General features: G+C 40.4%; 1 protein-coding gene across 1 annotated transcript in view; it reads right to left on the bottom strand.

The window, feature by feature from the left end:
- LOC132873997 (SLAM family member 8-like) overlaps positions 1-17,137 on the bottom strand; it is a 35,908-nt gene extending 18,771 nt beyond the window's left edge. Inside the window, exons 1-3 of the mRNA XM_060909888.1 lie at positions 16,991-17,137; positions 3,468-3,782; positions 2,974-3,234 (exon numbers count right to left, since the gene is read on the bottom strand). Of these exons, the coding sequence (XP_060765871.1) occupies positions 2,974-3,234; positions 3,468-3,782; positions 16,991-17,054 (640 nt within the window). The 5' untranslated portion in view covers positions 17,055-17,137. The remainder of the gene's footprint in view (positions 1-2,973; positions 3,235-3,467; positions 3,783-16,990) is intronic.
- Positions 17,138-26,954: the final 9,817 nt, after the last annotated feature.

Here is a 26,954-nt window from a genome sequence, read left to right as displayed (position 1 = left end):
GAATCCTACATTAGACAAGAATGGGTTAACATTCCTATCCCTAAACTTGAGCAACTTGTCTCCTCAGTCCCCAGACGTTTACAGACTGTTGTAAAGAGAAAAGGGGATGTCTCACAGTGGTAAACATGGCCTTGTCCCAACTTTTTTGAGATGTGTTTTTGTCATGAAATTTAAAATCACCTAATTTTTCTCTTTAAATGATATATTTTCTCAGTTTAAACATTTGATATGTCATCTATGTTCTATTCTGAATAAAATATGGAATTTTGAAACTTCTACATCATTGCATTCCGTTTTTATTTACAATTTGTACTTTGTCCCAACTTTTTTGGAATCGGGGTTGTAGAATGTGGATTCGTTTATATTGCTAATATAATTTATTGCGAATATTAATACAAGCATTATACTATTTATAGCCTACTCTAAACAAACATTAATCATGTTAGTCAATAGCATGCTAGCAGGTGGCCACTTTATTAGGAACACTTATGTAAAACTATGCACAGACATACATTGAGCATGTTAGCAGGCTAGCAGTTAGCATGTTAGCTGTGAATAATCAACTTCAACTTAATGGCCACATTATTAGGAGCACGTGTGTCTGTATAAACACACACATACATTTAGCATGCAAATGGCATGTGAACCATTAGCATGTTAGCATGCCCGCAGGTATCATTTTAGCAGTGACAAATTAACTTCAGCTTAGTGGCCACTTCATTAGGAACACTTGCGTTCGGACACACACACACACACACACACACACACACACACAGACATTTATCATGTTAGTCAATAGCATGTTAGCATGCTAGCAGGTAGCCATGACAGACTATCCCTTTTGTCTCATTTACACAATGATTGTACAGGATCCCTCAGGATTCTTTACTTGAAAAATTGCAAGCAAAGGTAAAAATGTTTACGTCCAATCTTCTCCTTTTTGCTTGAGCATTGCTGGTCCATTTCTTCTTTGACTGCTTGCTTTTGTGCTCGAATTTTGTTGGAACAGTGTCAGGTTTGAGCCTTCTCTGTCCAACACTGACACCTAAACTCTCCAACAGATGGGGATTCTTCAAAAATGAATCCTCCTCGAAGTGATCAGAGCACAGAGCGGCGTATTTACCCAGCTGCCAATCCTCTCACTTCACACGCACAATCCACTCTCTCCGCCTCTTCTCCTCTCTCGGAAAAAGGTAAAAACTTCTTCCTGAACCAGTCCCATTGTTACAATTCACTGCACAACAATAAGGCATGTTTTTTCTTTGGAAATTCCTGAATGCACGTCTGCACTCAAGCAGAACGGCAATGTAAGTAAACGGAAGTGGACTCAACTCAAGTGATTTGTTTGACTTAAATGACGTCACGCGCCGAGTGGTCACGAAAATAGCCGAACAGCAATTCACCACGATCCGTGATAACTTATTTTAATTATTACTTAGTAACAATACTTCTTGGGACCAGAAGAAAATTACAGAGTTTATTTTTTAACATATAAAGTTTCAAATGTGCATAAAATTAAAACTGTTGCCTATGAGCTTTAACATTATCTGTAACGTGTTAAATGTGACACTGGAGTGCACAAGGCCTATTTAATCTCATTTCATTCTCATTATCTCTAATCGCTTTATACTGTTCTACATGGTCGCAGGCAAGCTGGAGCCTATCCCAGCTGACTATGGGCGAAAGGCGGGGTACACCCTGGACAAGTCGCCAGGTTATCACAGGGCTGACACAGACAACCATTCACACTCACATTCACACCTACGGTCAATTTAGAGTCACCAGTTAACCTAACCTGCGTGTCTTTGGACTGTGGGGGAAACCGGAGCACCCGGAGGAAACTCACGCGGACACGGGGAGAACATGCAAACTCCGTACAGAAAGGCCCTCGCCGGCCACGGGGCTCGAACCCGGACCTTCTTGCTGTGAGGCGACAGCGCTAACCACTACACCACTATGCCACCCTCCACCCAAATCTATTAAAAATAATATTCAATTTAAAATAATTTAAAATAATCAACTTGCATTCTGAGTCAAATGCACACTTCACCACAAGTCCATTGTGCCCCACTTTCATTTTCTCTTATACACGTCATATTCCAGATCAGAGACATTTCATTTTACCATGCTCCAACTGTTCTATTGTTAGTCTGCAATAGCATTTTTATCATAATGTCTCTCACACACACACACACACACACACACACACACAAAATAGTATAAACGATATTTGGCCATAGTAATTGGAATATTATAATTGTAAATTTTATATTCTTTTGTTATGAGATTTTTAGAATATATTGTAATTCGTGGTATCCACAAGCATGTTTCTGTGAGGCGAATAGTTTTTACGTTTCTGCTGAATGGGCTTTTGAATATCAATTAAGTAAAGATTATTATTATTTAGTTTTATTTATATTTTTTGTGATGTGATGTATTTATATTTATTATTTAGTTATATATATATATATATATATATATATATATATATATATATATATATATATATCCATATCTCCCCCCCCTCTTTAATTATTATAGGGCACACTGTTATTGGAGCCTAGCTCTGTTGTGTGACCCCCACCAATTTTTTTTTTTAATTATGTGTTTATTTATTTTATCTCAGGTGGAAGCTTAATAAAATAAAAATAAATTAAACACACGCAAAACTCCAATAAAAATATTGATGTAAAATCTAGCAACAAACAAGCTGTGTATTTCGTCAACCAGCTTATTAATCTCTGAATAAAATCTAACTTTAGCCTCAAAAAGTAATTATACAAATGTCCCTATTCTTAAAACCACACACTCAGGAGTGAATGAGAAAAAGAAAAGTGGATTTGATTGGATATCTCAGCAGCACACCTAACTACGTTGCTTAATGGTCATGAAAAGACCAACAAATATGAACCCTGCAATCTTGCCCCCCCCCCCCCCCCCTTTTTTAAACCAGAAGGTAAGGTGTAAATATACTTGTTTTGCTCTGCTCACAGCTCAGTGTCTCTGAAGCAGAACTGTAGCTGATGCTGTTAGCTGCAGTACAGTTCAGTGTAACAGCTCCTTCTGCTGGTGAGAGACTGAACTGCAGCTGAGCTCCACTTGCAGTCTGATAGCCGCTCCATGAGTAGGAGACCCTCTCAGCTCCGGGTGCTGCACACTTCACAACAACTTCACAACTGTTGTTGGATGTCAGCCATGTTTGAGACTTCTCAATCTGCACAGCTGTTATAGGACCTATGCATACATACACACACACACACACACACGCAAATAAGGAACCCATGAAACTGCAACTGCAATATTTTACTGCAACAACACATTCACAAAGCTATAAGTTTGCGATAGTCAGACTAAAACCACTTATTTAAAATATATGGACAAGGAGAGTTGAAACAATTAACAATAAATGTTTATGTAATTAATCTTTAAATTTAAAATTTTCATTTATAAAATTAAATCATACTTACTTTGAATATAAACTTTAAATATCTGTGTTGGAGGCTGTGGTTTAGTGCCAAGTGCAGCCACTGCAAAGGTTCCAGAGTCTTGAGGTTGAAGATCTTGTACAGTTACTCCAACTTTATCATCATCCCCCTTTAACCGTCCAGTGAACTGTGATTCCAGAAATGTGTAATTTTGGTCTGTACTGTATTCAGCAAAAGTGTTCTCATTGAAGGCCCACTCAATTAATAACCCTGATTTTACTGGATATTGAAATGGAAGATCCAGGGAGCTCCCAGCTTTGAGCTTCATCACTGTGTCGGCCAAAACAACACACACACCTGCAGCAGAGGAAAACATAACACATCAGTATGTGCAAAAAATCTCCCGCACTGAGTGTCCACATGTGTTTTTTTTTTTCATTTTACATTCATGAAATATACTGCTTATATGCAAATTTGAGTGTACTTTGTCACTTCTACACAACACAGTTACACAATGTCATAACCAAAAGCACACAAAAGTGAGCAAGCTTCCATTCATACTCATAAAATATTGCAGCAATCACTGGTTGCAAATTTAGACCAACGCCAACATCATTTCCAAATGTATTTTAGATTCTTTGATTTTACTTTTATAGATGCGCGAACTATTAACTTGATATTGGTAGGTAGTGTAATGGCTGAGTCACACATATAGTGGCCCTGAAGGGCAAATCACAACCACAAATTGGAAAACACAACAAATGCAAATAACAAAACAAAAAAACATAACCAAAAAGCGACATTAACGTCTACTAGAAATAGTAGGAACGTGCTATCAATAAGGATTGGATATCACTGATTGGATGAACACACTGCCCTTTTTTTTTTTTTTACTGGAAGGAAATGCACCACACATGCCATTTGGTCCCAGGTCTCAGAAACAGTGAAGCAATCAGGATATGGGAAGAAGGACCATTGATGGGCAGTGTGTTTGTCTAATCAGCGACGATCCTTGTTGATAGCACGTCCCTACTATTTCTGGTAAGAATTTAATGTCAGTTTTTTTAGATTATGGCGTGCTCTTTTTCCAATAATTTAGAGTCTTTTTTTAGGTTTGGGTGCTCTTTAATCCAAGGTATTCTAGATCCACAGCCAAAAAAAGAGAAAAAAAATCTCTGACTAAGGCACTCCAGATTAAAATGTCTTTAATATTTTAGACAAGTCCTACAGTACATGGACAAATTAAAAACAAAGCCCACGCGTAGCGGCATGGGTGCCTTCTTCAGGGCAATATCACAAAGGAACAAGGTAGCTTTGTTCAAGATGTAGAAAAGGACAGGTGAAGACAATTGGATAATTAGTCCTGAAACTCTACACATTGCTGAGTCCGCCCCTCACACAGCTCCCAGCACTAAAAAATTTTTCATCAAAAACTGTCAATCAATGGCTTGGGCCCGCCTCTCACACGGCTCCCAAACCAAGACAGCCATCATTCAAAATATTGCAAAAACATCAAAAATACACATATATTCCAGTCACTGCAAGTATACACAACCCACATACATGCACAAAGGGTACAGAGAGAGAGAAAAAAATATAAAAGTCTTTTCTTTCAGATAGAACCATGCAAAGCCAAAAACCATCACAAAAAAGGTGTGTGGTCTATTTCCTCATTCAAGCCTGGAAACTCCATTGCTTTTAACTTCCAAATCCAAAAAGTTTCCCGTTGTAATAGTAACTTCAGTTTGTCACCTCCACGGATTGATGTTTTTACAATTTCAATGCCTTGGATTTTCAGGCTTGAAGGGTCACTGTGATGTGCATCTTTATAATGCTTGGCCATAGGATAATCCTCATTCTGAATTCTTATTGCATATTTATGTTCATAAAAATGCTCTTTTAATTTTCTTTTCGTCCTACCCACATAAAAACATCCACATGGGCATCTCAGGCAATACACCACATATTCTGAATTGCAATTAATAAACCCATTTGTCTTGTACTCTCTCTGTGTCCTCAGGTCATGAAAACATTTACTTTGGACAACTCCTCCACAGTGTTTACAGGAACCACATTTATAAGTTCCCCTTAGCTCTGTCTGTAACCATGTTTTTTGTTTGGGAGCTGGTAAATAGCTCCTTACGAGTTTATCTTTTATGGTTGGTGCTCTCTGGAATACAGTAATAGGTGGATCTGAAAAGACACGTCTCAAAAGTGGATCACTCTGCATTATTTTCCAATTAGATGTAATTATTCTTTTCATTCTTTGGGCACAACTGTTATATTGGGTAACAAAATATGATCTAGTAGTGGTCTTGGCTCGACCAGTTTTCTTATTTTTCTTTTTTAGAAGATCAGAGCGAGGTATTGAGCGAGCCTTCACTATGGCATTATCAATTAGCTCAGGTGAATAACCTCTTACACAAAACCTTGATTTCATATCCTGGGCCTGCTCCTCAAAATCAGTGTCTTTATCACAGATGCGTCTAAGACGCTGAAACTGGCCAAAGGGAATATTGTTTTTGAGACTCTTTGTATGAAAGCTATCAGCTCTCAATAACATATTTCTGTCAGTACTCTTCCTATATATAGAAGTATGCAAGACATTCTCATCAATGGAAATCAACAAATCCAAAAAACTGATTGATGTTCTTGAGTATTCAATAGACAGTTTTATATTTGGATTCGTAAGGTTCAAGTACTCATGAAACTGCAAAAGCTCACTCTCAGTTCCTGACCAAATCAACAGAATATCATCAATGAATCGCCCCCAGAACACCAGCTTATCGCAGAAAAGATTTTTAGATTGATTATAAATGTATTGTTCTTCCCAAAAACAAGTTGGCATAATTTGGCGCAAAACATGCACCCATGGCTGTGCCCTTAAGTTGTCTATACAAAGAGTGCCTGACTAAAGCCTGAAAATCCAAGGCATTGAAATTGTAAAAACATCAATCCGTGGAGGTGACAAACTGAAGTTACTATTACAACGGGAAACTTTTTGGATTTGGAAGTTAAAAGCAATGGAGTTTCCAGGCTTGAATGAGGAAATAGACCACACACCTTTTTTGTGATGGTTTTTGGCTTTGCATGGTTCTATCTGAAAGAAAAGACTTTTATATTTTTTTCTCTCTCTCTGTACCCTTTGTGCATGTATGTGGGTTGTGTATACTTGCAGTGACTGGAATATATGTGTATTTTTGATGTTTTTGCAATATTTTGAATGATGGCTGTCTTGGTTTGGGAGCCGTGTGAGAGGCGGGCCCAAGCCATTGATTGACAGTTTTTGATGAAAAATTTTTTAGTGCTGGGAGCTGTGTGAGAGGCGGACTCAGCAATGTGTAGAGTTTCAGGACTAATTATCCAATTGTCTTCACCTGTCCTTTTCTACATCTTGAACAAAGCTACCTTGTTCCTTTGTGATATTGCCCTGAAGAAGGCACCCATGCCGCTACGCGTGGGCTTTGTTTTTAATTTGTCCATGTACTGTAGGACTTGTCTAAAATATTAAAGACATTTTAATCTGGAGTGCCTTAGTCAGAGATTTTTTTTCTCTTTTTTGGCTGTGGATCAAGAATTTAATGTCATTGGATTTTCTGCTTTGTGGATGTCTCATCTCATCTCATTATCTCTAGCTGCTTTATTCTGTTCTACAGGGTCGCAGGCAAGCTGGAGCCTATCCCAGCTGACTACAGGCGAAAGGCGGGGTACACCCTGGACAAGTCGCCAGGTCATCACAGGGCCGACACATAGACACAGACAACCATTCACACTCACATTCACACCTACGGTCAATTTAGAGTCACCAGTTAGCCTAACCTGCATGTCTTTGGACTGTGGGGGAAACCAGAGCACCCGGAGGAAACCCACGCGGACACGGGGAGAACATGCAAACTCCGCACAGAAAGGCCCTCGCCGGCCACGGGGCTCGAACCCGGACCTTCTTGCTGTGAGGCGACAGCGCTAACCACTACACCACCGTGCCGCCCCGCTTTGTGGATGTGTTTTCAGTTTTGCGATTTGTTGTGTTTTCCCATTGTGGTTGTGATTTGCCATTCAGGGCCACCATTCCAATCAGTCTCATAAGTTGCATTCTATCAATGGTTGTTGCCCCCCAGTAACAAAGGTCATTGGGCACATACCCAATACACCTGATTGTCTATCTATCACTTTCCATAAATTAAGCAGTATATTTGAGGCCTGTGAGATTTTCATGGCACAAACAACACACCAAATAGGGGACAGCGGGGAGACTTGGGATGGGGAAGACTTGGGCCAGTTTATACTCCCATAAATTAATTTCAACCAATCAGGCTTTAGATTACATCAGAAGTTATATGTTGCCCCTAAGAGTAACCTACTTCTTTTGGAGCCACAAAGCTGGACACTGCAGTGAGGTCCATGCAGTTCAATATTTTTATCAACCAAAACTTGTATTTTGTACTTCGCCTTCACCTCCATTTTATAGTGTAATGTGCACTGGTGAATTGGGGATTTGTTAGAAATTAAAGTATGTAGCCTAGAGTTACCATATATAATATTATTTAATCAACTTAAATTCTGGGGGGAGGGGGTGATTTTTTTTCAAAATGGCCAGATGGGGAGAGAAAGAAAGCACAACTTTATTCATCACACACTTATGAACTTTCCTCTCTGCATTTAACCCATGTGAACACACATGCACAATGAGCACACACACACCCAGAGCAGTGGGCAGCCATGCTAACAGCTCCCCAGTTGGGAGTTCGGTGCCTCGCTCAAGGACACCTCAGCCCAAGGCCGTCCCATATTAACCTAACCACATGTCTTTAGACTGTGGGGGAAACTGGAGGACCCAGAGGAAACCCACACAGACAACATGCCAACTCCACACAGAAAGGCCCTTGCTGGCTGCTGGGTTCGAACCCAGAACCTTTTTGCTGTGAGGCAACCGTGCAAACCACTACACCACCATGCCGCCCAAGAATTGGGACAGTTCATCATGTTACAGGTTTTTTCTTGTGGTTTACAAATATAAAATTGTTTAAAAAATTTTTGTTAAAAATGTGGGCGTGTACCTGCATGAGGATTAAACGTCCCGATCCTGTATTGTTTATCATTTATGCATTCAAGCTTTTTGAGACTGTAAACTCACATCTACCTAGCGTTCATTGTTATGTGGATGACTCCCAGCTTTATCTTTCATTTAAACCTGATTCGTAAGCAAGTCAAGATGAAGCAGTTACAGCAATGCAGCATTGTATAGAGGACATACTGTACATCAATGGATGCTGACTGACCGGTTCAAGCTTAATGATGATAAAACTGAATATTTATTTATAGGAACAAGATAATGATTGTCTAAGGTCATCACAGGCTGTCTTGCTGTTGGTGATCATTAGATTATTCCAGCTCAAGAGGCCAAGAATCTGGGCTGCTGGTTTGATCAGCAACTTTGTATGGGGACACATAAGATTTGTAGTGTCTTATTTTCATTTGCACAACATTAGATGCATTAGAAAGTTTCTATCAACTGAATCAACTAAGAAGTTAGTGCATGCTCTAGTCATTAGTAGAATTGACTACTGTGTTTATTATATGGTTTGCTGCAAACACAGTTCTCGAGGTTACAGCATGTCCAGAACGCAGCTGTGCACCTTAGTTGCAATGTTTCATGTTTTGATCAGATATCGCCTGTGCTTTTTAAGTTTCACTGGCTGCCAGTGCAATTTAGAATTAAATTTAAGATACTAGTAATTACATTTAAGGCTATTCACAGGCTAGTCCCAGAATATATTAATTACTTAATTATCACAAAGGGTACATCATGCTATTCTTTGAGAGCAAATAATGGGTTTCTTCTTGAGTTTCTAAGACAGCGAACACAGAGGACATTGGGGGACAAGACTTTTTGTGCTGCTGCCCCCAAACTATGGAACTCGTTACCAAGTAGTATTCGTAACTGTAGAACTTTGGACAATTTTAAGAATATGTCGAAGACGCATTTCTTTAAGTTGGCTTTTATAAGTAAGATTTATTCTATCTTTTTTTTTCTATATTATATTTTTATCATAGTTTTAGCTCATTTTTATATTATTGCATATTTTTAGCTTTTAATAAGTAGATATTGTTTTATAGTTAATCTTTGTGCTGTGCAGATAATCATATATTCATGCAGCCTGCACACTATAAATGTAAATTCTTCTTCTCCTTCCTCTTATTATTATTATTACTATTAAACTTATTTCATTCCTTCTTGAGAATGAAACTGTTTTGTTTCATCAGGTTTTGGGTAAACTGACATGTTTTCTATAGCTGTACCAGCATTGTGGGTTCATACAGTTCATGTGGTACAAATTTTGATAATAAATAAAAATTAAACATTTAAGCTTAGATATTTTATTTTTGTTCCATATCTCCCCACTATGACCCAAGTCTCCCAACATATCGTCCCATATCGCCCCTCAATGTCTCATGTCTCCCTGCAAACAACAATAACAGAAAAAGTGAAGCCTGAAGGCCAGTATATGTGACAAGCTGACAAACTAATGTGGTAAGAGGGTACAGTAAATACACTCTAATGCAATATGAATGTGACGCTATCTGCAAATAATTTCAAATCAAATCAAGTTTCAAATCAAGTTTATTTGTACAGCACTTTTAACAATAAACATTGTCGCAAAGCAGCTTTACAGAATTTGAACGACTTAAAACATGAGCTAATTTTATCCCTAATCTATCCCCAATGAGCAAGCCTGTGGCGACGGTGGCAAGGAAAAACTCCCTCAGACGACATGAGGAAGAAACCTCGAGAGGAACCAGACTCAAAAGGGAACCCATCCTCATTTGGGCAACAACAGACAGCCTGACTATAATATTAACAGTTTTAACAGGTATAACCCTCAACTGTCCTCATGGGGCCGTCCTTCACAGGAGTGGGGCGATAAAACTCCGACCAGACACAGGGCACCAGGATGGATCAAGCAGGTCCGAGGGGCAGAAGAGGCCAGCATCTCAATCCCAGGATCAACATGTAACTCAGAGGGACAGATGGGGGGGGGGAAGAGAGAGAGAGAGAAAGAAAACACGTTGTTAGGTATGCCCTAAAAATGACAAGTATTAAATCTGTGTGGTAGGCTCGCAGAGACGAGAGTCTTTACATCAGGCATGACGCACAATGGCATGTTAATATGGTAAAAAATATATCATGACCTGCTCTGGCTGGATGCTTGATTGGGTGATGGGAGCACACTCCTCAGCAATGATGAGATGCAGATGGGACCCTTAGGCCTGGCCAAGACAATTCAGTTACATTTCACCGGGTCTGGGACATGCGACAGAATGTCTGACGGCCGATTCCCTGCAGGCTACGATAGCCAGTCAAGGTCCCCACCATCTCCACCAAAAGATTTCCTGTTGACTCCATGTAACTCAGAGGGACAGATTTGGGGTGGGGGGGGGTGGGGGGGGGGGAGAGAAAGAAAACACAGGTGGTTAGGTATGCCCAATGTCACCTGAATAAGTAGGAACAGTATACATATTGCACCGAGTACAAGCAGGGACTCCGGCAACTAACTATGACAGCATAACTAAAAGGAGAGAGCCAGAAGGTAACACAGGCATGAGGGAGCCCCGGGACATAAAGCAGCCAGCCACTGCACCGTCAACAAACTCGAGTGAGCAAGCGAGTGGGGACTGACAGCATCCATACATCCCAGTTTACCAAAACACTCTATGTCTGAGGACCCTCCAGATCTACTCCTTTACCTCATAAACACCATTAACAAAAGGCTTGACTAAACAGATATGTTTTCAGCCTAGACTTAAATGCTGAGACTGTGTCTGATTCCCGAACATTACTTGGAAGGCTGTTCCATAACAGTGGGGCTTTGTAAGAAAAGGCTCTGCCCCCTGATGTAGCCTTCACTATACGAGGTACCAGCAGATAGCCTGCACCTTTTGATCTAAGTAGGCGTGGCGGGTCATAGAGGAGCAGAAGTTCACTCAGGTACTGTGGTGCGAGACCATTTAGTGCTTTAAAGGTCAATAGTAGTATTTTATAATCAATACGAAATTTGATTGGGAGCCAATGCAGTGTGGATAAGACAGGCGTGATGTGGTCATATTTTCTAGTTCTAGTAAGGACTCTTGCTGCGGCATTTTGAACTAACTGGAGCTTGTTTATGCACTTATTGGAACATCCAGACAGTAAGGCATTACAATAATCCAACCTGGAGGTAACGAAAGCATGGACTAGTTTTTCTGCATCATGCAATGACATTAAATTTCTTATCTTTGCAATATTTCTGAGATGAAAGAAAGCTATCCGGGTGATGTTATCAATGTGAGTTTCGAATGAAAGACTGGGGTCAATAATCACTCCGAGGTCTTTTACTGCTGCACGTGAAGAAACAGAAAGGCCATCCAGAGTTACTGTGTAATCAGAAAACTTACTTCTAGCTGTATGTGGTCCTAGCACAAGTACTTCAGTCTTGTCAGAGTTAAGCAGAAGGAAATTTATAAGCATCCAGTGTCTAATGTCCTTAACACATTCCTCAATTTCACACAATCTACAAAAGCTGAAAGTGTCGCAAGTATCACTGCTCTCCCCTACATCACTGCACTATTCTGTGGTTCTCAAATTTTCTCAAAATGGCCCACATTTTTTTTTGCTCTCTCTCAACTCACAACACAGGAATAGAGGTAGAATGTGGACCATTTGGGTGGTTCCAAATGAGGACAGTTGAAAGTCACACCTGGAGGACGCTCTGGACTCTTACAGGAGTGCTTTTATGGCTGAGGACTACAGTTGACTTGCTAACTTTAGGACTACGGTTGTCATGAACAGTTTTGCACTCTAGTTTCCATCAATGAAGAGTTTATAACATCAACGAAACTGACTTCATGTTAAAACTGTTAATGTTATAGTCATGTTGTCTGTTGTTGCCCAAATGAGGATGGGGTCCCTTTTGAGTCTGGTTCCTCTCGAGGTTTCTTCCTCATGTCGTCTGAGGGAGATTTTCCTTGCCACCGTCGCCACAGGCTTGCTCATTGGGGATAGATTAGGGATAAAAGTAGCTCATGTTTTAAGTCGTTCAAATTCTGTAAAGCTGCTTTGCAACAATGTTTATTGTTAAAAGCGCTATACAAATGACTTGACTTGCAAGGACTGGTTGGAGAACCACGAAGTTTATTTCAATGCCATAACTGTATGGAGGTTTTTGCCAGGTAAACCTCATTTCAGTTTCCAAAAGACAAAGTATTTCGTGTCTAACAGTATAAACTGAGGCGGCACAGTGGTGTAGTGGTTAGCACTCAGTGCGTTTACATGCACATAGAGAAAATCGAATTTCTGCCGTTGCTCGACTGAAATCGAAGTTCTAAATGGCATGGAAACACCTTAGCTAGGCTGAAATTGAACCGAACTTGATTTCTCGTAATCGAGCTACACGACCTAGATTATGCGATTTTTGCCGAGCTATTTAGTGCATGTAAACCCTATCGAGCTACGGAGTCGAGCTACTTACTTCAGCACTGCCCCTTCCGGAAGTGACGAGTGACGAGACCACAAGCGGGAAACACAACAGCCTCAGTCGAAAAAAAAAACCCAGCCTCAGTCGGCATGACACTTCACCTTAGCCTCCACTTTATTAGGAACAATTCTGTTCGTACATACAAACTACAAACACTCTTCTTGTGAACACGGAACTGATAACTTTATTTATACTCTTGAATAGCTCTTCTTTATCACGACAACCGGAAGTGTACCAACACGATGGGGCATGTAGCGCCACCTGTGGCTCGGGTGCACAATGTACCTCACACAATAGCTCGATTTCCTTGTGTGCATGTAGGATTGGATTTCTCTGGCACCCCTGCTGGGACCCTTTGCTCGATTACCGACAGCAGCTCGATTTGGATGTGCATGTAAACGTACTGACTGAGAACCTTCACAGACAAGCTAGTTGTGAAATTTGCAGAATGGCCTCCTGGATTGCTGACCCTCAACTCTGAGGATGGCAACAGACAGACAGTATAAACCACCTCTTTATCATTTGCATCAACACAATCACACAAACACATATGAGAAGTACACATAAACATCAACTATAGAGCACAATGTTGCTGTGTTTTGTCAGCGTGAAAATTCTCACACTCATCTCTCATCTCATCATCTGTAGCCGCTTTATCCTGTTCTACAGGGTCGCAGGCGAGCTGGAGCCTATCCCAGCTGACTACGGGCAAAAGGCGGGGTACACCCTGGACAAGTCGCCAGGTCATCACAGGGCTGACACATACACACAGACAACCATTCACACTCACATTCACACCTACGGTCAATTTAGAGTCACCAGTTAACCTAACCTGCATGTCTTTGGACTGTGGGGGAAACCGGAGCACCCGGAGGAAACCCACGCGGACACAGGGAGAACATGCAAACTCCGCACAGAAAGGCCCTCACTGGCCATGGGGCTCGAACCCAGACCTTCTTGCTGTGAGGCGACAGCGCTAACCACTACACCACCGTGCCGCCCCAATTCTCACACTGTTAATTGGAATTTATGTCAGTATAGATTTGCTCAGGGAAACACACAGTGATGAATGATTACTGAGACATTCCAAAGACATTTGTTGGTCTTACAGAGCAAACTCACCAAGAACTTGGTAACACAATGTGCTCCACAATCAGGTTCCTTCAAGATTACAGAATAGTTTTGGTACAATTTTTGAAGCATGCTTGCTCATATGCCATTGTAGGCAATTTTCTAGTTCACTTATATTAGGAGTCTAATCTAATGTCATGTGTTTGTGTAGGTTCTCATTCCAGCTAAATAAGAGCCATACTGGGGGGAAAAAAATCAGTTGATCAAATGATAGAAATAAGGCTGTAATAAACACATGCACAAACACCTGCTATTTGTGGATATGCCAGAATAGCTCTGGAACATTTACCTAAGCTCAGGCTGAAAATAATTGTCATTATACACGAACTATATGACGTGTCAGTTTACTTTGCATGCAGTGGTGTAGCCAGAATTTTTTTTACATGGGGTGGCCAAGGGGTGGCCATGCTGTGACTAAATAAAGGGGGGGGGGGGGGGGGGGGGTTCTGGAGGTCCTCCCCTGGGAAATTTTGAATTAGCTAGATTTGATTTCCTGTATTCTGATGTATCTGGTGGCATATCTGGTGCCTAACTCATGAACAAAACCCATGTGAGCCAAGAGGTCAGAAATTAATGTATTAATTTATGTAACAAAGCATCTGCAAAACAAAGAAACTATCCAACTTGTTTACTCCAGTTAAGCATCAGGATTTTAACGATCACTACTAAAATGCAAAAGTAAAAACTAAAAGATCACCTGTCCCAGGCACCTGGGAAGGAGTAAGGATATTATTCAGGCTTGAATAAAGAGTGCTTTGCTCAGGAAAAGGAAAATACTTGTATACTTAACTCATACATACAACATATGTAAACACATGTTGTGATATTGTCCATTGTAAGTACTGTACAAACAATGTGTTGAGTTACAAAATGTGTTTGTGTGCGCGTGAGAGAAAGTGTTAGGGGCTCTGCATGCTCTTGCGACAAGGCTTTCGCAGACAGTTGTAATTTATCGTTGAGCGGGGAGTAATAGGTGTGCGCGATGTTATTCACCGCCACAATGCAAGGGGGCGCGAAGTCGCTAGGAGTAGTTGGTGGGTGTGGTTAGTGGAGTGTTTATCCTCCGCTGTCCTTACAATGACTAGAACTGGAGTCGTATGTACGTACTTCCTCGATCAACCGCTCTTCGTGCTGCTCCATCTTCGCTCGTATTTTTAAAAATGGCGGTCGTGAAAACAAACCAAACCGGGAAAGTAGGGAAGCGGAAGTGCGTGTACAGTGGATGTAGAGTGGACCAATCAGAGCCCTCTTGTCTGCGACGCTGTCTGCGGTGGTCACAATTTTTGGGAGGTGTGCGCAGAGCGTCTGTGAAGGGGGGGCTTCGCAGACGCTATCTGCGATGCCATCTGCGAGGACTTGTCAGCATAAATTGGCCTTTAAACTGATGTAACACATGGCATAGATGAGGTGTAGTGCATGAGTGGTGTGCGTGTGTGTGAGAGAGAGAGGGGGGGGGGGGGGGGGAAGTATGCGCACTGCATGTAGATATAGATGAGCTGTAGTATACGAATTGTGTGTGTGCACTGAAAAAAAATGGCCTGTTAAATTAACACAAATCTTGTACATCGGTTGCACTTATTAAAATCATATCCACTAAGACCAATTAAGTCATGTTTGTTTGACTGAACATGACTTAGTTGGTCTTAGTGGATATGATTTTAATAAGTGCAACCGATGTACAAGATTTTTTTGTGTTAATTTAACAGGCCATTTTTTTCAGTGTGTGTGATATGTTACATGTAAATACAAAAATGAAGTGCATAAGTTGTGTGTGTGAGAGAGTGTATGTTCAGAGTGCATGAGTGTTGTGTGTGTTATATGTGAATATAGAAATGTAGTGCATGGGTGGTGTGTGGGTGAGTGTGTGTTCAGAGTGCACGAGTGTTGTGTATACCAGTGAGTGTGTTTCATGTAAATATAGAAATGTAGTGCATCATGCATGAGTGGTGTGTGTGTCTAAGAGAGGGTGTGTGTCGAGAGTGCATGAGTTGTATCTTACAGTGAGTGAGAGAAAGACAGTGTGTATTAAGAGAGTGAAGTATGTGTTCATATATGAGTGAGAGAGTGAAGACAGTGCATGAGTGTTACATTTAAATATAAAAATTTAGTGCATGAGTTGTGTGTATGAATGTTACATGTAAATATAGTGCACAAATTGTGTGCATGTGTGTGAGAGTGAGATAGACAGTGTGTTAAGAGAGTGCATAAGTGTTGTGTATGTGTTACATGTAAATATAGAAATGTGGTGCATTTCTATATACATGAAAAAATACATGAAATACATACATGAAAAAATATTTATAATTGTAATATTCTTATAATTTGCAGTAACCAAGTAGCTAGTACAAAATGCATACTATACAATTACACCCATTTTTTTTCTTTCATAGATAAGGCCTGAGGTTTTCTGAACCTAACCATATTTTTTTTCTAAAAGATAGAGTGGTAAGACAGCTACACGAGAAACATGTTAAACAGCAGTAGCGTCCTGTTACTGTAGTGACAAATGACAAATACCAGTAAATGTTATTAAAGGTAATAGAATGACATTTTAAAAATGTACTGAATGTAAAATGAAAAGCATAATGTTTAGCAATCCTAACAGTCCAGGATGGTTTTGCAATATAACTTCAAACCTCACGCATTTTAGAAAATATATTCACAGCACAACATTTTCTTTTCAACTTTTTTTTAAATTAATGCTTATATTTGGACAATTCAGTGTAATACAATATGCAACGAAAAAAAAAACTTTATGCAGTCATTCTTGCTGTGTATTGTTCATTTCTGAACATTTTCCCAAGTCTGTGTAAAAATTTTTGCCCCTGACTTACAACATTATGAAGAAAGCTCATTGAATAATCAACAGTTTATACCTCAACGTGCATTAAAAAAATGCCCCATATTTATCTCTGTACATACCCTGGAGATTCCCAAAGATTAGTATGACAAAGATGTAAAGACAGTATCCATTAAAGGTCCACATTGCTGTATTACTTAAAGACTCTTCCGTCCTGCTGCAGCTCGACTGAGACTGTTGACTCAACACTAGATGAAGTCCAAGTCACCAAAAACACTTCCTCACTCATGGCGTGTCTGAGGTCTCTTAATCTATAAAAAAAATTGCTGTGAATGCAAGGCCAAAGAGAGTGGTCTATATAATGTCTTTTCACACAGTGAATTGTATGAAAGTGGTTTAGCTGCTTTCTCACTTCTCATGAACTGTGTCACGGACACTTACCACGGCTCTGTTAAAACACGCAGAGCTTCATAAAGTGTATAAAGCTAAAGTTCACTGAAACAAGGGAACATATTTGACACGTTTACTCTGTTGTTATATGTGTGGCCTTGGGCAGAACAGCGACGCGTTGACTAAATTTGACCTTAAGCAGAAGAGCAATTACTGACTATGCCACCAGGGGACTTTCACCCCAGGAATATTAAGCAGAAAACACTTCACTATGTTGACACGCAAGGTTCGTTTGACTAAAGACACCAGAGACCAAAGTTATGAAAATACAAAAAGGCTATTTTATTTTGTTACAATGTTTACAAAATAATTCTTTCCTTTACTTCACAATCACTTTCATTCATACTCCAAAGGACTAACTAACATGCATGTGGGGCAAGGGTAAGGGAAAAATCAATATTAACAGGGCCGAGGCCTACCAGCAGGGGGCAAGATACCAGGAGACGGAGAAGAGATCCAAAAGGCCCTTTTCCACTACCCTTTTTCAGCTCACTTCAGCCCGACACGGCTCGCGTTTCGACTACCAAAAACCAGCACGACTCAGCTCGCTTCAGCCCTGCTTAGCCCCTAAAACTCGCACCGTTTTGGAGTGGGGCTGAAGCGAGCCAAGCCGTGCCGAGTGAGGCTGGAGGCGTGAGCAGACACTCCCCTGTGCACTGATTGGTGAGGAGGAGTGTCCTCACATGCCCACACACGCCCCACGAGCGCGCTGGGATCTGTAAACACTGCAAACCCGGAAGAATTACGAGAATTTCTGAAGCCTTATGCGCCTCGCCTCATCTATACGCTCTTGCCAGTATCTGTGCGCGTTGTCGGTGACAACAAGCCACAGCACCAAGACCAGCAACACTAAGGACTCCATGTCCTCCATGTTTATTGTTTACTATCCGGGTTGTGAGACTACCGCTTAAAAGTTCACTGATGTCACTGTTTGCGCTGCTTAACGACATCACCTGACGTCCACCCACTTTCGCTAACTCCACCCAATGTGTCCACCCACTTCCAGCCAGCACGGTTCAGCGCGGTTGTAGTCGAAATGCAACTCCAACAGCCCCGCTCAGCCCGACTCAGCACGGCACGGCTCAGCCCAACTCAGCCGCGTTTGTAGTGGAAAAGCGGCAAAAGAGGCACACCATGCAAGCCCACGTGTCACACTCACTACAAACCAAATCAAAATAAATAAAATCAAAAACATAAAAGGAGAATTCCACACAGGCACACGTGAACACACACACGGACAATAGGAAAAACACCACCCCGCCTTGGGCACACAGTACCTGAAAAGTAAATAAACAACAAAAAAGGTATGAAGAAAGAAAATCAAACAAAGAAATAACAGCTAAATCACAAACTAACCAATTAAAATGCACAACCACACGATGTAAACTAAGGGAGGGGAACTACGTGGACCACTGATGATCCACAGCTTGCAATGGCCTCCCACCAGTACTGGCATACAACTGGCAACCAAAGGCTGCTTGCCACAGCAGAAAAGGTTGGCAGATGTGGTTACTAGCCACACACAAATTCACATAAAATAAGTTCTCATGAGCATTAAACCAAATAAAATAAAAAAATAAAGGCATTAACATAAATCAGGCCCAATAAGATGGCCCACTGGCTATCCGCAGCTATAGAAAAAGAGCCTCCTGCCAACAGGTAAAGCCTGAGCAGGACTAAAACAAAAATACCCAATTTAACAGAAAAGAAAAATATCCCTCATACCACACTCCAAACACACACATTGATTATAAATGAATGATGATCAAGCACACAAACAGTCTCACACACACACACACCCTACAAAAGTTAAAACTAGTATTAAAGGGCTGTGGTGGTTTCGCAGCCCTCCTCATGCAGGCAGCTGCACCAATCCGAGAAAACAGCACTTAGTAGAAACGCGCTGGCAAGAACAACAGCAAACCCGGACCAAAACCGGCAACACCTAAAAAAAAAACCACACAAAATACTCAATTAACGCCACGCTTAATAAACTCAGTAGTAGGAATTCAAGGGGGAGGGGCACATACCACACGATCCAAAACTTCTCGCCGAATCCCAGCGAGGCTCACAGAATTCCCTGGGTCATCTGCACTTAATACAGACACCAAGAGAACATTCGGAAGTCACTGCAGACAAAATGCACAGCTGGACAAGACCGGGGGAAAGCCAAACAGTGGATACACTGAAAAGCAACCAGAGCCGGTCACAAATAAACCAAACGAAAGTTAGCCAGAGTAACAGAGTTCCAAACAAGCGTGCTTACTGGCCACAGGTAAACGGGAAGGGGTGTGACAGGAAACAGCAAGGAAGGGGGGGTCGTCACACCTCCAGAGTCTTCTTCTTCTTCTTGGATTTTTATGGCGGTTGGCAACTTAACGTATGAGGTGCATTACCGCCACCTGCTGGACAGGGGTATGGTTCAAGAGCCTATTCTACAACTAACCTGGGTGATTAAAAAAAAAAAAGATTGGTGACACTAGATCCTCTGAATAAGCCCTGTATCCCTCAGAAACTTAAAAACATAATTATAACAGACATGGCCTGAGCTTACTTTCAAAAGTTCCTGTATACTCAAACTTAGTTTTTCTTTTCTCAGCTGTTCCATTAAAACATTCCTTTCTGCTTGATATTCAGGACATTCACACATGACATGTTGTACAGATTCTGGGCTACCACAAAACTCACATCTTCCATCTACATGCTTACCCATAAGTGCTAGGGTGACGTTCAGCCTAGTGTGCCCAAATCTCATCCTTGAAAGAATGTCTTCTTCTCCCTTACTCCTGTTTGAGGATCTACATTGACCTATACTATTTTGTATGCTGTATAAATGCCTTCCAGTACGTCCACTGTCCCATAGAGACTGCCATGATTCTCTAGTTTTTCTTTTTATTATGCTTTTGACTTCAGCCTTGCTGTAGTCCACTTCTAACTCAACATTGCTGTTGCTGGCAGCTTTTTTGGCACAGCTATCAGCCATTTCATTGCCTGCTACTCCTATGTGAGCAGGTACCCATACAAAAGAAAGTTTTACTCCGTTTTTTAGCAAGGTGTTGCAGACTTGTGATATATTGGACACTACATCCTGCCTTGATTTTGACTGCCAGGTATCAATGCTGATCAGCGCAGAACTGGAGTCTGAGGCAATAACTACCTTGTCAGGCCTACCTCCAGAGTCCAAAATCACTCTACCATAAATAGGCTCATGACGCACGCCATTGATTAATTGGACTGGCCCCTCCCAATGCAGCCAGATCTCAAGGAAACTGCGGAGTAAGAGGTAATTCCACCTGCTACATTCGTGTCTCTTATGAATTCTCTTTTATGAGCACGCCATCATTTTTCCTGCATAGGCTTTCACTGCTGTCTTCTGATGAGGTGGGTAAAATTCCAGGTAAGTCTTTTAAAAGACTTCCACATCCTTCTTCCTTTCTGAGTGCCAGTAACTCACTTCATTATCAGAGAATAAGTGAGCAGATGAGCAGAAACGTTGTCAAGTTTAGACATAAGGAAGTGTCGCTGTTTCTTGTGGGCTAAAGTGGTCCTGATCTGACACCAGTCCTTTTGCTTGATCTGAAAATGTTGGTGAATGGAAAGTTAAGCTCCTGAAACTGACCTGAAGTCAGCGGAGTGGGCTCCAGGCAATGTGCTGTCTCACTTCCTGTTCAGAGGTCTGTGTACACATTGAGTGTATACGCCATTGGTGACCACAAGGCTACACACAATCTACTTCAAATATGTTGGGTATGTGCAACGAGCATTTATATTTTTTACTGCATGTATCATTCTGAAGTAACAGACATGTAAGGGTTAATATACTTTAACTGAACAGGATCCTGTTTATTTAACATGGCCACTTGTAGGATGGAAGTACTGATGTCATGACATGTACATAGAAACAATTTTGTAATTATTCTTGGTAAATATTTTATCATGTCTAAAAAAAGGTGGAAGTGGGGTGTGTTTGTGTAATATATAGACTTATAAATACACACTTACACATCTTAATTGCTGGTTGTCCAACCCTAAATCAGAAAAAGTTGGGACAGTATAGAAAACGCAAATAAAAAAATAAAAATAAAATGGTGATGACTAAATGTACTTTGACTTGTATTTCATTGCAGACAGTATGAGCCCAAGATATTTCATGTTTTGTCAGGTCAACTTCATTTGACTTGTTAATATACATCCATTCCAGAGTTTAAGGCCTGCAACACATTCCAAAAAAGTTCAGATTGGGCAATTTAGGGCAAGTAATGAGGTAAAACGATTAAATAATGATATGATTTGAAACAGGTGATGTCAAGAAGTGATTATAATCATGATTTGGTACAAAAATCAGTATTAAAGAAAGGCCTAGCCTTGATGAGCAAAGATGGGCCAAGGATCTCCAGTTTGTGAACCAATGTGTGAGAAGATAATTGAAGTGTTTAAAAACCATGTTCCTCAAAGAATGATAGGAAGGGATTTGGATATTTTACCCTCTACGGTGCATAATATCATAAAACAATTCAAGGAATCTGGAGGAATTTTGATGCATAAAGGGCAAGGGCACAAGCCTAAGCTGAACACCCATGATCTCTGATCCCTCAGACGGCACTGTGTCAAGAACCGTCATTCATCAATAGCTGATAAAACCACATGGACTTGGGATTACTTTGGCAAACCTTTCACAAGAACTACAATATGGACCAAAGATGAAAAGCACCATCCAGACAGTCACTAACCAAGCAATATATCCCATCATGAATTTCGATTGCACTGAAAGAAATAAAATCAAAAGCCTCAAATTTGATTTAATAAAAGGCAGCGGCAAAGAAGAAAGTATTCAACCTTGATTTAAAAGAACTGAAAGATGCAGCAGACACAAATTACTTTGTATTTATTAATATGGGAAATACACTCAGTATAATATGCATTTATTACAAAAATACAGGCATGTATTATTATTTTGAAGACCCAGCAGCCAACTGATCTGGCACATTTTAATCGTGTGGTAATGATGTTAATAACAGCACGACTGACTAGTGTCCGAAAGCGTTTTTCATTTTACCAATGAGCTCACTATATAGGCCTCTATATAGTAGTTCCCAGTTGAAGAGATGGAAAGATGGACTGAGTGAGAGACTGGAAGAACTAGGGTTGAACGAACAGGACACTGAGGACAGGCAGAAATGGAGGAGGGGGATCATGGCCACCGACCCCCAACCTGCAGAATAATAAGGTGTTGGCAAAGAAGAAAGAAGAAGCTAGTAGTTCCCTATATAGTGAGTAGGGAGTAGTGAACAAGTGAGTGATTTCAGACACAAGGGAACATGTCTTCAGTCCGTAAGCATATTATAAGTGTTGTGAGAAGGAATGACAACATTATAAAGTGGTAAATGCTTTACTATCCCAGCTGTTTTGAAATGTGTTGCAAGACTCAAAATTGAAATAAGGTTTTTTTTTTGAAAAACAATAAAATTCATAAGATAAAACATCAAATAATGTGCTGTATTGTTGTGAGTGCAATACAGGCCAAATATTATTTACATTTTGGAAATTGTTTGCATGGGCGCCGCCAGGGGGGAAAAGGTTAGAACAATTCTAGGGGCCCAGCACTGCCATGGGGCCCTTTAAGGGGCTGATAATATGCTTTTAATGATTTTAATAAGACTTTTGAAATAAGAACAATGCAATATTCCATCTGGTAAAATGAGCTAATTGAACAAGGTTGTCTATTTCTTGAGTTCTTCAACATATTGTCATTTAACCCTCCCCCTTTTGCGAAATGGTACGGTCCAGTTCTGGTAGAAGCGTGATGCGTTAAATCTGTGTGCTGATCAGTGCAACGCTACTTGCTGCTGTGTCGCGGTGCAGCAGCCAGCCAGCAGTGAAGTGCGTACAGTCTATGATCGCTAAATATGAAGAGTGGCTGTCAAAAACGTAAAGAAAGGCAGCTGAAAGCTGAGAGGGACCGGAGAGGCAGGCAACTGGTCACTCAGTTTTTCCCAAAGAAAGGTAGCTATCGCTCACATGTGTGTTCAAAATATTAGCGAATGGTAAATGAACAGTATGAACGTGGTTGGATTAGCCTATCAAGAGAACACTTTTACAGTTTGTACAGTGACATTTTTTCCATTTTAATAACTGAACTGACTTGTGTGATAAACAAGATGAAATATTACGTTATGCTGGTGCTAATAACTAGTGCTAATAACCAGTTTCATAACTAATGGGGTGCCCTAAATATGCACAGATTCAGCCTCAGGGGGACCGCCGCCCTACCAAACCACTGAACCCCCCTTTGGAGAAGGAGGTAAACAGCAATACAACCCATAAATGCTTTAGGATTGAAGTTTTTAATGAGCGAGCACCATATACAGTTTGCTAGATTAAAGTGTTGCTAATAACAGACACCAGTCAAGTGTTTGACTTTTTCTATGATTTATTAGCAGTCACATCACACATTTCACTACCAATTGTCCTAGCACAAGAAGGCATGTGGCAAAATCTTGAATTTTCATTTGTAATTGTAAATGCACCAGGATTAGTCACTGACCAGTTTTCATCTAGTCCCTGGTAGGTTAATACATAAAATGTAATAAAAGTCACAAACTCAAGGTCCATGGGCTATCAAAAGTCAAATAATGACAATAGTGCAATTGTGACGAGGGTGGGCAAAGTTGGGGGCCCAAAATTCTAATCTTTCATGGGGCCCAAAATTTCTGGCGGCGCCCCTGATTGTTTGTGTTCATTGAGATATTGTTTAAAATGTTACTTTTCAAAGGGGGTGTACTCATTTACGTTGAGCACTGTACCGTCCCAACGTTTTCTCATTTGGGGTTGCGTGATGCAACTGAATGTGTACATCAGATGCACAGTGGAAAGTGAGGTTTATTACAAAAGAGTGACATGGTTATTTCTCCATCTTCTGGTTGAACTGAGTTACTGTTTCCCAGAGAACAGAGCATTAAGGCTTTCTAGGCCCTTAAAAAAGGCCTAATGATCTCTGTGAAATTATGTTTGCAAATAATTTCAATATTCTAAACCAGGTAACAACAATCTTTTCTGTGCCGATCTACAATGAAAAAAAGATAGATGTAAAAGAGCTAGGAGAGATAAAAATCAGTCAGACCATCCTTTGCGGCTGTAACAGCGGTGGTTTGAAACACAGCAGTGTATTGCAAAGAAGGACAGAATATTTTTACATGCACTAAGGAGGTGCATGCTTGATTAATGTGGGTTTATCTATCATTTCACTTGATATCCTTGTGCTTCATTTCACAATGAAGCTGTATATTATGTAATGCTCTGTCCTTTCTTTATGGCCTGAAATAAAGGCTACAAATGGTGAGGAGTAGAAGTTAACTTGTGCTAAGGACATTTACCTCCTTGAAGTAGATCCTAAGCATCAAGTATGACTGTTGCATTGTTGGTGAACCCATCTTCCATAATTCTGTACCAACAACTGCACAGTATTACAGAAAAAGCCAACAGCCAATACACCTTATACTAAATTTCATGCTTGTGTTTAAAAAATAAGCCTATATTAATTTTGCAACTCAAGTAACATTGGTATATTTTCATAATTGACCTTTTTAAAAAGGTGTAATGTCACAACAGTGCCATCTTTCACCAGTCTTTGTTTCCATTTATGGTTTAAGAAAGCTTTTAATTAATTACAATATTATTTAGCATTTCAGATCTTCAACCCACCCAATGTTGGGGATGGAAGGAACTGGTGAAGGTGAAGTGGGACTCACAGAGAAAAAAAGTTCATCATCTGGCTTAATACAGAAACAATGTGACCAATACAGTAGACACAGTAGATAACATTTGAGCTTCTAAACGGAAATGTTGGACAGATCTTCCACCTTCTCTGAATGCTTCAACCCGAATACACTGTACACACCTTTGCAGGGCTCGTTTATGAGATGTAAAAAAAAAAAAGTACATTCATCCTATGAGTTATGAGTCACATTCTTAAAAAGCACAAATTGCAGTATTTATACTTATTGCCAGAGTTAGGACAATAATTAACTTTACATCTTAACTTTCATTTCTTGTTTCCACGGGTGTACCGTAGTTTGTCACTGATGAGTCATCTCTCAAAAAGTCACATTACCAAGATTCTATAAGTAGTTTCAGGATAAAACGAGGTGTGTTTTGACTGCGTTTATACAGCAAATGTGACACTTGCTAAATTTCAGTTGTGCTTTACCTGCTCTAAAAAGGATGGTCTTAACTTCCACTTTTTGCTATCTAAGCCAAAACTGCTGAAAGGGAGTGGATTTGTAAGAAATACAAGAAGGAAGTGAAAGCTGTGAGCTGTGAGTTGAAGAGTCAGAGTCAAAATCTGTGAATACACAGTAGATGCAAAAAACTGTTTGTGGTAGCATGTAAATATTACTGTGCAAACATATTAAATGCATTCACCAGTAAAATTTAGTTCATTTATCTTACACTTAACAGATCTTTTATTTCTTAAATTCAAAAGAGAAAACATGGACTGTGTTCAAAATTGCATTTTCATACAACAAACGTTTACAAAACGTTGCCTGTATTTGTGTTGTATGAAGTATGGCCTAGTTCACACTAACATGGGTAAACATGGAAACTGACATTTTCATATCTATTTTGCCTTTCCATTCCCACCTAAACTGGATGTGAACTGCAAGCTTATAAATCTTCACTGAAGCTGTAAGAAACACCAGAGCCACAACCAGTGTCTCATTCAAGAACAAAAAAATTTAAGCTACAAAAATCAAGCATGGAAATCTCTTTTTTTTTCCCTTGAATAATATTCTGCTCCTGTATTTAAAGAAATTTCACAGAGGACGAATATGAGATTACCAGAGATACAATGAAAGACACAATAGTTAAGTTTAAAAAAGATTATTTTTGGGAAAAGAAATTGCCGAAGCCATTGGCATCCTTTATATTGGGGATACTGAAAACACATCTCCATCACTCTTTGTCATGGCCCGTTTCATTTCCAACACTTTTAGAAAGCCTTAGTTGAACTTCTCATCTCATCTCATTATCTCTAGCCGCTTTATCCTGTTCTACAGGGTCGCAGGCAAGCTGGAGCCTATCCCAGCTGACAACGGGCAAAAGGCGGGGTACACCCTGGACAAGTCGCCAGGTCATCACAGGGCTGACATAGACATGACAACCATTCATGCTCACATTCACATCTACAGTCAATTTAGAGTCACCAGTTAACCTAACCTGCATGTCTTTGGACTGTGGGGGAAACCAGAGTACCCGGAGGAAACCCACACGGACACGGGGAGAACATGCAAACTCTGCACAGAAAGGCCCTCGCCGGCCATGGGGCTCGAACCTGGACCTTCTTGCTGTGAGGCGACAGCGCTAACCACTACACCACTGTGCCGCCCCTTAGTTGAACTTAATAATGAATAAAATTATATTGGTACATGTCATTAAGAGAGACCCATAGATCGATAAATCTAAATCAAAACACTTACATTGCTGTTGTGCAGTCTTTTACATATGATGCAACAATATAGCTTTTTTTGATGACCATAACACACACACACACACACACACACACTAGTCAGCCACTAGAAACTGCATTGCTTTCTGAAAATAATCAAGCAACTTACCATAAAAATAACTATGGACACA

Source organism: Neoarius graeffei, chromosome 1, assembly GCF_027579695.1.
Source record: "Neoarius graeffei isolate fNeoGra1 chromosome 1, fNeoGra1.pri, whole genome shotgun sequence".
Lineage (NCBI taxonomy): Eukaryota > Metazoa > Chordata > Actinopteri > Siluriformes > Ariidae > Neoarius > Neoarius graeffei.
Note: the sequence above shows the minus strand (reverse complement) of the source record. Positions and strands in the feature narration are given on the sequence as shown.